This window comes from Anomalospiza imberbis, chromosome 6, assembly GCF_031753505.1.
Source record: "Anomalospiza imberbis isolate Cuckoo-Finch-1a 21T00152 chromosome 6, ASM3175350v1, whole genome shotgun sequence".
Classification (NCBI taxonomy): domain Eukaryota; kingdom Metazoa; phylum Chordata; class Aves; order Passeriformes; family Viduidae; genus Anomalospiza; species Anomalospiza imberbis.
Genome location: NC_089686.1, coordinates 55993964 through 56005685, shown reverse-complemented (window position 1 = coordinate 56005685; position 11722 = coordinate 55993964). Strand labels below are relative to the sequence as shown.

The 11722-nt window shown below is 49.9% G+C and overlaps 1 protein-coding gene across 1 annotated transcript; it reads right to left on the bottom strand.

Moving 5' to 3' along the window:
- Window positions 1–1712: 1712 nt before the first annotated feature.
- DRD4 (dopamine receptor D4) lies at window positions 1713–11087 on the bottom strand. The gene is made up of 4 exons (XM_068194487.1): window positions 10564–11087; window positions 3296–3408; window positions 2412–2959; window positions 1713–1998 (listed from the first exon to the last, which is right to left on the bottom strand). Exons 1-4 carry the CDS (start codon window positions 10792–10794, stop codon window positions 1796–1798), a joined length of 1095 nt encoding a protein of 364 aa, XP_068050588.1. The 5' UTR covers window positions 10795–11087; the 3' UTR covers window positions 1713–1795.
- Window positions 11088–11722: the final 635 nt, after the last annotated feature.

Genomic DNA, 11722 nt, shown 5'->3' with positions numbered 1-11722 from the left:
GCAGGGTCACCTGAACTGCAGAGTGACCCAACCCAACCCATGCTGTCAAGCAGAGAAGATTCTATCCTGACTTATGGGAAACTTAAAAAGAGAGAAAAATGCCATGGAAAAGACTCAAAGGTGAACTCCAGGGAAAAGACTAGAGGTTTCTGACAAATCTATTCCTTCCACTTTGCATCTTAAAGGTATGTTAGGTTGCATTCCATATGTTCCAAGGCAGTAGGAACTGGTTTTCCATCTCCCAGTGGGGTCTCTCAGAAGTGCCCTTGGTGGGTTTGCCAGTGGCACCAGCTCCTGAGGGGCATCGGTTCTCAGTCTCCCATGGAGGGAGGTGACAGGGCTCCCACAGTCGGTGGCAGGTGGTGAGTGTTACTTCCTGGCTGTTTCCCGGGAAAGTTATTTCTCCTAACACAGAGCTGAGCAGGCCCAGGGGGCAGCACTGCGATGCCATCGAGGGTGAGGAGCTGGTGGCCACAGTGTGCAGCTCTTCCAGAAGGAACCATGCTTCCAACGAAAGCCAAGCTGGAACTGAGGCAGGATGGGAACAGAAATTACCTCTGATACTCCTGGGAAGGAAGAAACAGGCAATTCCTTCCATTCCCATAGCAAAATGCTCACTGCTGCTTTCCAAAGTAGTACTTGAGTGTTGGAAATGGTTTCTGCTCACAGTTAAATGCTGATTGCCTGTTGTCTAGAACTTGGAGACAATTAGTTAATTGAGAAGACAGTCTTAATTGAGCCCACACTAACACAGCTCATTTACAGGCTTTCTTGTATCCTGCATTTGGATGCAGCAAAGACAACTCTGAAACAGCACCTCTGGAAAGCCCATGGTGCCCTGGTACCTGGGGCAGCTGTGCCCCAACCCAGCGTGTGACAGCTCAGAAATGCTCAATATAATCATGTGGGAATTGAGTCTGTTTGCTGACGAGAAATTGAGCACTTGCTATTTTTAGTCAAAGGAATACTCAAGATGTCCCTTTTCCGTTCTGCTTCCAAGCAAATTCCCTCCTGGAAAGCAACAATCCTGTACAAAATCATTACTTGGAAGACTGTAATTTTCTGCAATATTATTTTTCTCGCCTCCGAGCCCCAGCGACGAGCAGCACCTGTCCCACTGGCCGCTGTGGCTGTCGCTGCATGCAGGTTCACCTAAAGGTATGAAGGATTTTTTCCTGAGGCTGGAAATGGTTCCTGGCAGGAACTGTGTGGCTTCACAGGAAATTCTGGAGCACTAGCAATAACATTATGGCGCCTTTTTAAGACCCTTGTTAAACATGAGTGAAATCAGTTTTGGGGTTTAAAATTATCAAGGATAAGGGGAAAGGAGATTGCATAGGTAGATTCACCCTCACCTGGCATATGGACATCTGGAAATGAGCTTGGTACCCTTGTCTGGCATGTGGACATCTGGGAAATTAGCTTAACAACCTTTTTTCCCCCAGACTCGTGTCGATGTCACCTCACAGCCCTGTTAATACCACCCCAGAAGCCAGATGATTAGAAATTATTATTATTATAATCACTGCTTACATCAAGCAGCAAGTGTTAAAGAAGTGGCTACACTTTGCAGTTTCCACTGGGAAGAAGATTCAAGCTGCATCCACTGGCCCTCACCTGTAACACCTTACTACAAGGACCTGAGGAGGCCCTTCCTTCAGCTGCCAGCTCTCCTCATCCTCCCCTCATCCCCAACAAAGACAACACACCAGAGGCAGAAATAGATCTTTAATGAACTATACAAAAAATGACCCAGTGGTTCCTCCTGCCCGGTGACTCCTCCTATGCGGAGGGCTCAGCAGAAGAGGTGCAAGACTTTGCGGAAGAAGTTTCTGAACTCGGCGTTGAACACGGTGTAAATGATGGGGTTGAGAGCACTGTTGACGTAGCCCAGCCAAGTGACAGTGCTGGTGACTTCAGGGGCGATGGAGCAGGACTTGCAGAGAGCCCTGGTAATGTGTACCACAAAAAAAGGTGTCCAGCAGAAGAGGAAAGCACCTGCCAGGAGGACAATAAAGAGAGAAGGTGATGTGAATGTTCAAAAGGGTTTAATTTAACAAAGCCTGAGCCAAAAAATACATACACAGCTCAGGCACTCGGGGAAAAGGCAGTAGTTGTGCTGACAGTGGAGCTGGGCTTATGTCCAGACAAAAAATTGGGATGTTTTTCCTGTCCTAAACATTGATGCAAAGTCTTAAGTTAGTCTTGCTTTGGCTTTGAATGTAAGATATTGGGAGCCACAGGTTTGCCTTGGGGGGAGGTTGTGTTATAAACACTGTATGTGTTCTTTCTCAAGGGTGGTGGTTTTTGGCACTGCTCTGGATTCACCCAGGTCCTGCCAGTCTGAGTGCTGTGGTGTGACAAGGTGGCACATTTCCCACCCTCCCCAGCCATCCCTGACAGCCACTCACCGACGACGACTGGCAGCACCCGCATGGCCTTGCGCTCCCGGCCGTTGATCTTGGCCTGCTTGCGCCCGTGCCCTGGGTGCGGGTACTGGAGGTGTGGGTAGGACACAGTCTGGATCCCACTGTTCATCCCACACTCCCCAGGGAGGCCGGCACGAGCGTAGGGGCTGCACTCCAGCAGCCCCAGCCGGGTCTGCTCTCTCTCCATCAAGGTTGGGGGGTGATACAGCTTCCTGTTGGCTCCATAGATGCAGCCTCTCAGCTTGGCCTTCCGGGCTTCTTCCCAGCGCTTGAGTCCTTGGAACATGCCACAGTACAGAACCAGCATGACAGGGCATGGGATGAAGAAGGAGCAGATGGAGGAATACACGATGTAGTTGTCATCCTCCAGTTGGCACAAGCTGGGGTCCCGGTCTGGGACATTGTTGAGGCCAAATATGACTGGGGATGCCACAGCAAAGGCGAATATCCAGGTGGTGGATATAAGGATCAGCTGCCGCAGGTCGATCTGCCGCCGGTTGTAGTTGAGTGGGATTTGAACAGCGATGAACCTGCCAACACAGCCCCCGAGTGAGTCAGTCCTGGTGTGGTGGTGGCACCGCTGCTAATGTAACCGAGCGGCCTCAAACTCCTTGCCACTGTCCTTCCCCCCATTAATTTACTGTACTAACAGCTGAGGCCTGGGCTACAACCAGAACAGCCAAGGGACAGCTCTGGGTCATCACACAATCAGCTTTCAGCTTGGCCACCACTGATGGGACACAAACCTGGTGGTGGAAGCCATTAGGGCAGAACAGCCTCCTTAGGGGACGGCAGAATCCTCCCTGCTTGGGACACTGTGGAAGCAGTGTGCTGCTCAGGCACAGCCAGAGCAGGAAGCCACTCACCGATCCACGCTGATAGCACACAGGTTGAAGATGGAGGCCGTGCACAGCATCACATCCATGGTCATCAGGGCATCGCACAGCACCGTGCTGAGGGACCACACTCCTCCCTGGAACTGAAAAGATCCCTGGGGTCAGCAGATGCTGTATCCTTTAAAATGACAGGAATACGGCCATGCCTGGGTGGGTCAGCCACTCATGTTTGCTCCAAACAAGCAGCCCAATGCTGAGTGCTCCTCCCACGGCACGATGCTCCCAGCGCAGCAGCAGCAGCACATGGGAATCAGCCCCGTGGCAAGTACAACACAGACCCACACAGAGCCCACAGCCTGCTGAGGCTTGTAGTTCTGGCCTGTCTGGAGAACTGAGCCCTCAGACCATCAGTACAGCCAAGTGAGTCATGCTGGGCAGAGAAATGGACACAGGACATTGCACTGCCTTGGGTGAGATCAGGTACCCCTAGACTTCTCAGACCCCCCCAGTTCAGGACCCCAGGATCTCTCCTACAAAGCAATATTGACTGCACAGCATCCTGAGCTCAATCCCCAAGCAAGCAAGAGGCAGAGCACAAAGCTCCTCTTCCACCTCTGTGTCCCAGCCACTCCAAGCCCCTATGTGCAGATGTTGTGAACAGTTTCCCTGGGTTACACAACTGTTCCATCCTGGCAGGCCAAGCACAAGTCCAGCCTCTGGAGACCAGGTCCAGGCAGTGAGTAACAACTTCTGATTCTCTCCCCACGGTCACAGGCACCAGGGCAGAGCAGCAGGGACCGGTGTCAGTGCTCTGAACCACCTGGAAGTGTTGACTCTGCCATCCTTGGTGATTTCAGCTCGGTCATGTCTCAGCCAGCAGCACAGGCTCTGCACAGCTCATAGCACAGGACAGGCAGCCGGACAGACAGAAGGACAGCAACGGCTGATGCTCGTACAGCCAGAAACTACTTGCAGCACTTTGTTCCAATCAAGTGCTTGTCTCACCCAGGTACAAACCCAGCTTGTTCTTTTAACATTAAAGCACTTTTTAGGTTGATACAGAAATAGGTCACCTTGATCCCATTCCTGTGCCATTATTCCCATGAGCTCCTTGAGCACCTATCAATTTGCTCTCACCTGCACAGGTAAACCAGGAAGCTCAATAGGCTGTCACCACAAGGGCAGCAGGGAATTTTTCCTCCGAGTTTGAGACTGTGAGGAAAATTCCACTGTCCTTTGGGCCGCTCTGCAGAGAGAGGTTAAAAACCCAATAAAATGTACAAATAAGTATGATTTTAGCTTGGAAAAAAGTGTTCAGTAGCAATGGCCCCTTGTCATGTCTGACTCAAACACTTACTTTTGATATTGCAAAATACCAAACTATCTGTACTCTCTATATGCTTTTATTAATATATATGAGATAAATATTACTATAGTAGATATATTGCTGCATGTAATACCTTTAATTTTCTATGTATGTTTATCTACAGGTAACATGCATCATCTAATATATATAAATTATTATCTGTTTTTATCTGTAGAAAATGTGCTGCATAATAATTATATATATATATAATAATTTTATATATATATATATATATATATATATATATATATATATTTATGTATATAAAAATCCCAAGGACCTTTTTCTTTATAGCAATAGCCAGCCAGTGTTCATAGAGTCTAATGTTGCTGCCCTTTAATGTTGCAGGTTTCAGGAAGCAGGTATGGATTTGTTCCTGTGCTGGTGCTAAACAACAGCTTCTGGTTTCATTCATCCCAGCACAGAGGAGAGCCACGTGGGGAACACACTCCACATAAAGCCTGGAAGGTGCCGAACCCCAGGCCCTGCCAGCAACAGGGCAGGCAGCTCTGCAGGGATTAATATCAGCCAGTAATGATGTCAAGCACAGGATTATGATTAGAGGAACTGTAAAGCCAAAGGAGTCTCTGAAGTAACTGTTTTGCTATTTTTGTACAGCATCTCCTTGAGATATCTCCAGGGAAGCTCTGGAGTCAGACCTGAGTGCTTCAGTCAGCCTATTCTCTAGCACAATGCAGACACTCCAAACTGAATTTGGGACCTGAATCATCAAAAGCCAAATTTCTGCCAAGTTCACTGGGATCTTGACAGGTTCAGTTCAGCTTATGAGAGAGAAAAGATTGATTTTGGGCTACAGCTTCCAAATCTATATGTGATTTAGAGGAATTAATTGATTCTGAAAAGGACGGGGGCTCTCAATCTGCAGCACCTTTGGATCGTGTGAGAATAAAGTTGGGCACTTGGAAAATGCTATAAACCTTTCCCCACCAACCCCCAAGACTCTGGCTTTGGAGGAGGTGCTAGGAGAGAACTTCCCATTCTGTGGTGTTTGTCACCTGCCCACCTTGGTAAAACGTGCCAAGGACCCTTCTGATGGGAGAGTAATTTCGATAAGAGGCTTTGCTGGGGCATGTGATTTAGGAGTACCTAATTCCAGGGGGCTGCAGCAGATTAGCCCATCTAGGTACACAGTGTAAAGATTTAGGGATCACAAACAGCTCAAGTTTCCTTTAAGAAGTGCTTCAGAGCAACTGCACCTCCAGCGGCTCTTCAGGTTCTCCACTTTTCCAGAATACAATGCAGAAGTTTTTATAGGATGGTGGATGGCAGGAGACAGACTTGGCTTCTCAAACACCCTTGCAGCTGCCTTCCTAGTCAGCCCATTTGGGTATCCTTATTCCTAAGCACAGTTAATTTGTAAGGAAAACTCTGCCTTCTAAACCAGCCTGATGCCAGAAGAGCTCCTGAGGGCAGGAACCAGGACAGAGCCAAAGATTTTAGTCCTATTTCCTCTGATACCAGCTCTTGTCTCAGTCCTGCCACGTGCAGAGAACAGCAGGAGCCTGAAAGGGAATTCAGAGATGCCCATCTGGACTTGGAACAAGCATCTGCCTTGGTGCAGCCCTGGCTCACAGACATAGCATGGAATGAGAAGGCTGTGACACAAGTTAGAAGAGGAATAGTCCTTGCCAGTGGACAAAGTCTAGCATCAGAGCCAAAGAATTGTCCCCATGTCCACCAGAAGCTGACTTGGGGCTTTTTGTCATGAGTTGTGACAACTGTCACAGTCCCCAGAATACACAACGCAGCCTGCAAGAGGAGAGGAAGAAGAAGGAGTGGGACATAAGACAGAGGTGCCTCATATTTGCTCTGATGTTGTTTCTTAAATCATTGAGGTCAAGGTTTTTCAGAGATAATGAAAAAGCCTCATCATCCATCTGAGACATTATGAGGGCCAAGAATTCCAAGACACTTCTCCCCAGTTACTGGTATCTGAAAAAAAAAACCCTAAGCACTGGTTTGTAACTGCTGGCCTGTCTCACCTCCCTGGTACTTTGTGCGGCTCAGACATCAGCCAGGCCCAGAATAACATCTATTTCCACTAAAACTGTAACATTCTAGGAAAGACTAATCCCAAATCCTGCTGCAAACAAGCTGACATGCATTCACAGAGAGCCAGGGGAAATTTGGAGAATGTAGAAGTCTGCCCTCTCATTAGAGGAGCTGCATCACAGGCACACAGAAAAAACTGCAAGAAAATAGATGTTTTGATACCAAACCAGTGACACCCTGAAAGTTTTGGGCAGAACCCATCACCCTTACCAAGATAAGAAGATAGCTGGCGTGGTTTTTACTGGCTGCTCCATCATCATGCTTGCTGGGAACACTCATCTTCCCTGACGTGGAGAAGGAGCCAGGTAAACACACAAATCTGCTCAAACTGTTTCCTCTTTTCCATAATCACTTACCCAGGTCTTAGTGGCAAAGATGTTTACATAACCAACACCCTCAGCTCCTGCCAGCAACTTCCTGGCTCAGGCCTGTTCCACAGCTCTGCCGCTTGGCAGGGATTAGCAGAGAGCTGATCACAGGAGCAACAGGTACAGGTGTGCTCCAGAGCACAGTCCACGTGGGGAGCTTGTCCTGGTGCCTGCCATAACTGCTGGGATGCCTCCACTTGATGAGGACTGTATAAACTCCTGCAAGTATCCCAGAGTCTTTGGGACTCCTGCCATTATCACAGTCTCTGGGAAGAGGAAGCTTGCTTCACCAGGCAAGCCTGTGGAGCCATGCAGCTCCCTCCCAGAGCCAAGTGATATCCTGCAGTAACTCCACAGCACCATAGCTCTGCTTCCTCAGCTAACCCGTTTCAGTGCTATCAATGCTCCAGGGACTCTCTGGGATCTTCTTCTGGCCTCTCTTCGCATGAAAGCAGAACTCTGCTCCTCAGGAACAACAGTTAATGTCTGAGAGTGCTCCGGGCCATTTCCTTCCCCCTTGCTTCCCATCACCCCTGCCTTTCTGGCACTGGATTGATTGCTAGAAAGCACTTGACACACTCATCAGAAAGCCAAGGTTGGGAGAAGAGCAGTGCAACTTCCGCATGGAAGTTACCATTACCTCTCCCCATCCTACTGCTAAGACCTGAGATTCCCAAGCAGGCAGGAAGGTAAGTGCCTTCTGCCCACCAGGGTGGTAATTACAACTGGAAAACATTGTAACATGTCTTTGTTCCATATTTGGATAAGTCCAGTGGAAGGAGAGTGTGTGTCCATAATTGCTGCCAGTGGCTGAAATGAGCTTTCTTAACAACCAGAAATAAAAGCCAAGATCAAGGACTCTCCCACTGTGCTCCAGCTTCTGTGAATGGCAGCAAAGGAACATCCACATCCCACAGGAAGGAATCCCATCCTCACTGGGGCTTGGAGGAAGGAGATCTGTTGTTTGTGAGGATGTCAGATGTCATCTCAAAAGTTAAGTCCCTCCTGCTGTCTTCTAAAGCTCTGACTTGGAGGAATGTTTCCAAAACTGGAACACAAGATGCCACCTCACAGGAAAACAGCACAAGGTGAGCAAGTTTCTGCTGAATGAAAAAATGCTCAGTTTATTGTTCTGTTCCTGCTAAAAAAGCAGGAACCACCTCTGCTGGTTTTTGAGTTTTCCAGTAGCCCCTCAGAGTCCACCTTTACTTTGTCAGGAGTTGTACTAAAGTTTAAAACAACAAAACAAAAACCCCACACTGAGAATGAAGATTGAGGTGAACATTCAAGACTGTCCAGTCCATATTTTCAGTGGCTACCATGTTTGGTGTAGAGTGCAAGCTGAAACCAAGCTAGTTTTAAAGAGCAATCGCTACACCCTGCATCTTGCATCCCAACATCTAATTCTGAGTTTTGCCACCAAGGGGAAAAAAAAAAAAAACTAAGAAAATAAACCACAAAAATTCTGTCCTCTGGCATGGATTCAGTGGTTACTCTCCCTTTTTCTTATTTCAGAACAAAATGAGCTGGAAATGCTGCACCAGTGTGCAGGAGACAATTAAAATGAAAATGGGCACCTGCAGGCTCTGAGCCCGCAGAGAAGCTTCCAGGCATGGAATGGGAACTGCTGCAACAGAGGAGCTGGAGTTGCTCTACACGTCAGAGCCCTACTGCGTGCTCGAGGGGGCTCTGACTGCTCCACAGTGCTCTCTCTCTCTTTCTCTGTACCTGTTCAGCACTTCCCTCACCTGCTCCATGCATTCCCTCACAGCACCAGGGGTGCAAATCCTGGTGCCTGTGCTCTTTTGTACCTCTGAAAGCCTGCCTGGCTGCAGGAGCTGCAGAGGATGGAAGGGAAAGACTTCTGTCATACAGCACCTTCACTCCCTGTGTTTAATATCCTGGGAGCAGAGACATGGAAGAATTCCTTCACAGCACTGATGTTTATGAACAGCCATGGAAGTGAACGTACCGAGTGTCACCACAAGGTAGACAGCACAGGTTTTTAAAGCTCATACAAGTATGAACACCCATTACCTGAGAATCCAGAACTTGTGGAATGTCTATGGTATTCAAGGAAAGCCCCACAATACTCCTGCCCCATTGGAAGCATTTTCAGAGGTACCCCAGAATACATTAACCTGTATTTTATATATTCCAGCAAAATTCCCACCTGCAGACAAAAGGAAAACACTCTGGTGTTGGTGACTGCCCATAAAGAGACCTGGGGACTGAAGGCATCAAGAGACAACAGAAAGAGGAAGGAAGAAAAGGGATCCCAATTAGCAAAAAGTAGCTGAGAGGAATGATGAAGAATGTGCCTTTCTAACCACAGCAAAATGGAGGTCATGAGGGGAAAAGCAAATCCTCCAAAATGAAGAGCACAGTGGAAAAAGAGTGGACCTAATGCTCCAGTTCTTCCTTGGTTCTTCTCATGGGTCCCCAGATGAACCTGCTGCTCCACAATACCTGTCTCCAGAGAGGTCACAGTGTCCTGCAAAATCCTAGGACGAGGTAGAGACCATTCTAAGCTCTAATCTGCAGCCTGCCTTACTTAGGGGAGTACAGGCCTGCACAGTCAGGGCCTGCTGAGCCACGGGGTGCTCCACGCAGCTTGTGAAAGAGGACAAGAGGGGAGATGCTATTCCTCAGCTGAGAAGAAGATCCACACTACCAGCTACCACCAGGATGGGCAGAAAAACCTGTTATTTGGCCCAGTGGATGCTTTTATCCTCTTGAGCAGGGAAGAGCCACTAGCTGGTACTAACAGGTTCTACAACATCCCCCTGCAAGTATAAGGGTTTATTTGTCCCTGGCAGTAAATGTTACAGAGAGAACCACTCAGCCTCAGGAGTGCCTGTTGTTCTTTCCCTCAGCTGTCACAGTCTTGAGGGTGAAAGATTTTGGGAGTGAACAGCAAGTCTGCCCCACGTCCCTGAGCTGGCTCTCCACGACTGCCATTGCGTGCTGGGTCAGGCCCGTGCCAACCAAAGACACCTTGGTGCAGGGTGACCAAATCCCATTCAGCTCCCAGAAAAGACAGCTTCTCCTTCTCAGACAATATGAAAAGTTGTTTCCTGGCTAAAGATGCTAAAGATCTCCCTTTATCACCACGGCTCACTTTATGCCAAACTGACGGCAGCTTGGACAGCGTGCAAGCCAAGGGACGGCCATCCCGCTGTGCCTCCACTCGGGGCATCTCCGCCCGGCGCGGTTCGGACGGGATCCCAGGAACTCGCACGCTCCCCGGCGCCCGTGGTCCCGCAGCGCTGTGCGATGCCGCGACGCTCGCAGGTAAGAGCCACATCCCGGAGGGCAGGGCCGTCCCGAGGCGGGGAGCACTCCCGGGGGGGCGGTGGGGAGCAAGCCCAGAGAGCGGCTTTGACCCTCGGTACTTGGTCTCTTCTCCCCCCCGCTGCCTCGTAACCTGCAGGCTCGGCGGGCACACAAGCGCCAGCCCGCCGTCCCCCGGTGTCCCCGGGCTGTCTCACCTCGGAGTAGACGTAGAGGGGCAGGACGAGGAGGGCGAGCAGCAGGTCGGCCACGGCGAGGCTGACGATGAAGTAGTTGGTGGTGGTCTTGAGCGCCCGCTCCGTGCAGACGCTCAGACAGACGAGCCCGTTGCCGCCGACAATGAGGAGGATGAGGAGGATGCCGAGCACCAGGGCGGCGATGCTGTGGCCGGGTACGGCGGGCGGGGGTCCGGCGGTGCCGTTGCCCATGGCCCCGCGGCGCTGCCCCCGCAGCCCCGCGCCGGGAGCTGCCCGCCGAGCCGCGGGAGGAGCCTCCGCCGCCGCCCCGCCCGGCCCCGGCCCCGGCCCCGCGGGGACAACTGGGTCACCAAGCGGCTTAAGGAGTGGCGGAGTGGGGGGGGGAGCAGGCTCCCGGTGTCCCGGCTCCCGGTGTCCCGAGCGCTGCAGAGGTCTTGGTGTGTTCTCACATGGTCTTGCTGCGTTCTCACATGGGGGTGTTCTCTTAAGCAATGTTAGAGGAAAGAACTGGAATTAATACAGATCGGGTGAATAACGAATAACTGGGAAATTTTATTCCCGTGTGCGTGTGTAGAATCTGGTAATGTTTAGGAGTTTGTAATTAAACTGAGTGAAGATCCAGACAGTCCATAATGAAATTTGAAGATACTGCCAAGACAGGATGCTGAGGGCATCTAGGAACACAGAGTAGGGATTCAAAGTGCTCTTGATAAATGGCAGGATGCACTTCAAAAGGAATTCTGCACCTTACCCATGCTTGGGCAGGAATAAACAACTGCAGAAATGTAGGATACAGGAAGAAACCAGATAGGCACAAGTGTGGGAGAAAAGATGGGGTGGCAGGTCATGAGTTGAACGTGGGGGCTGGGGTGTCTTGCTGCAGAAAATGAGAGAAAAATGGTGTTTGAGGGGTACCTATGCACCTGCAGGATCAGGAGGCACGGGGAGGTGTGACCTTCCATTTCTAGCTCAGATGACTTGGGAGATGTGGGAGCTGATACAGACTCTGTGGGCATCTCTGCAGCTGTGCCACCAAACCTCAGCCCAGATGTTGATGGCAGGTAAGCATTCAGGTCAGCTTGGTGTTTGTGGAAGGCAGTGGGAAGAGAAGGCATAGCTATAAAGGGACATTTATACTACATGGAAGGGAAAAATACAT

Excerpts from the sequence above, each read along its gene's own strand:
- DRD4 (XM_068194487.1), bottom strand. The coding sequence starts at position 10,794 with ATGGGCAACGGCACCGCCGGACCCCCGCCCGCCGTACCCGGCCACAGC. Across the intron at positions 2,960-3,295 it reads TGTGCTATCAGCGTGGATCG|GTTCATCGCTGTTCAAATCC; the intron begins GTGAGTGGCTTC and ends CTGTGTTGGCAG. Across the intron at positions 1,999-2,411 it reads GGTGCTGCCAGTCGTCGTCG|GTGCTTTCCTCTTCTGCTGG; the intron begins GTGAGTGGCTGT and ends TCCTCCTGGCAG.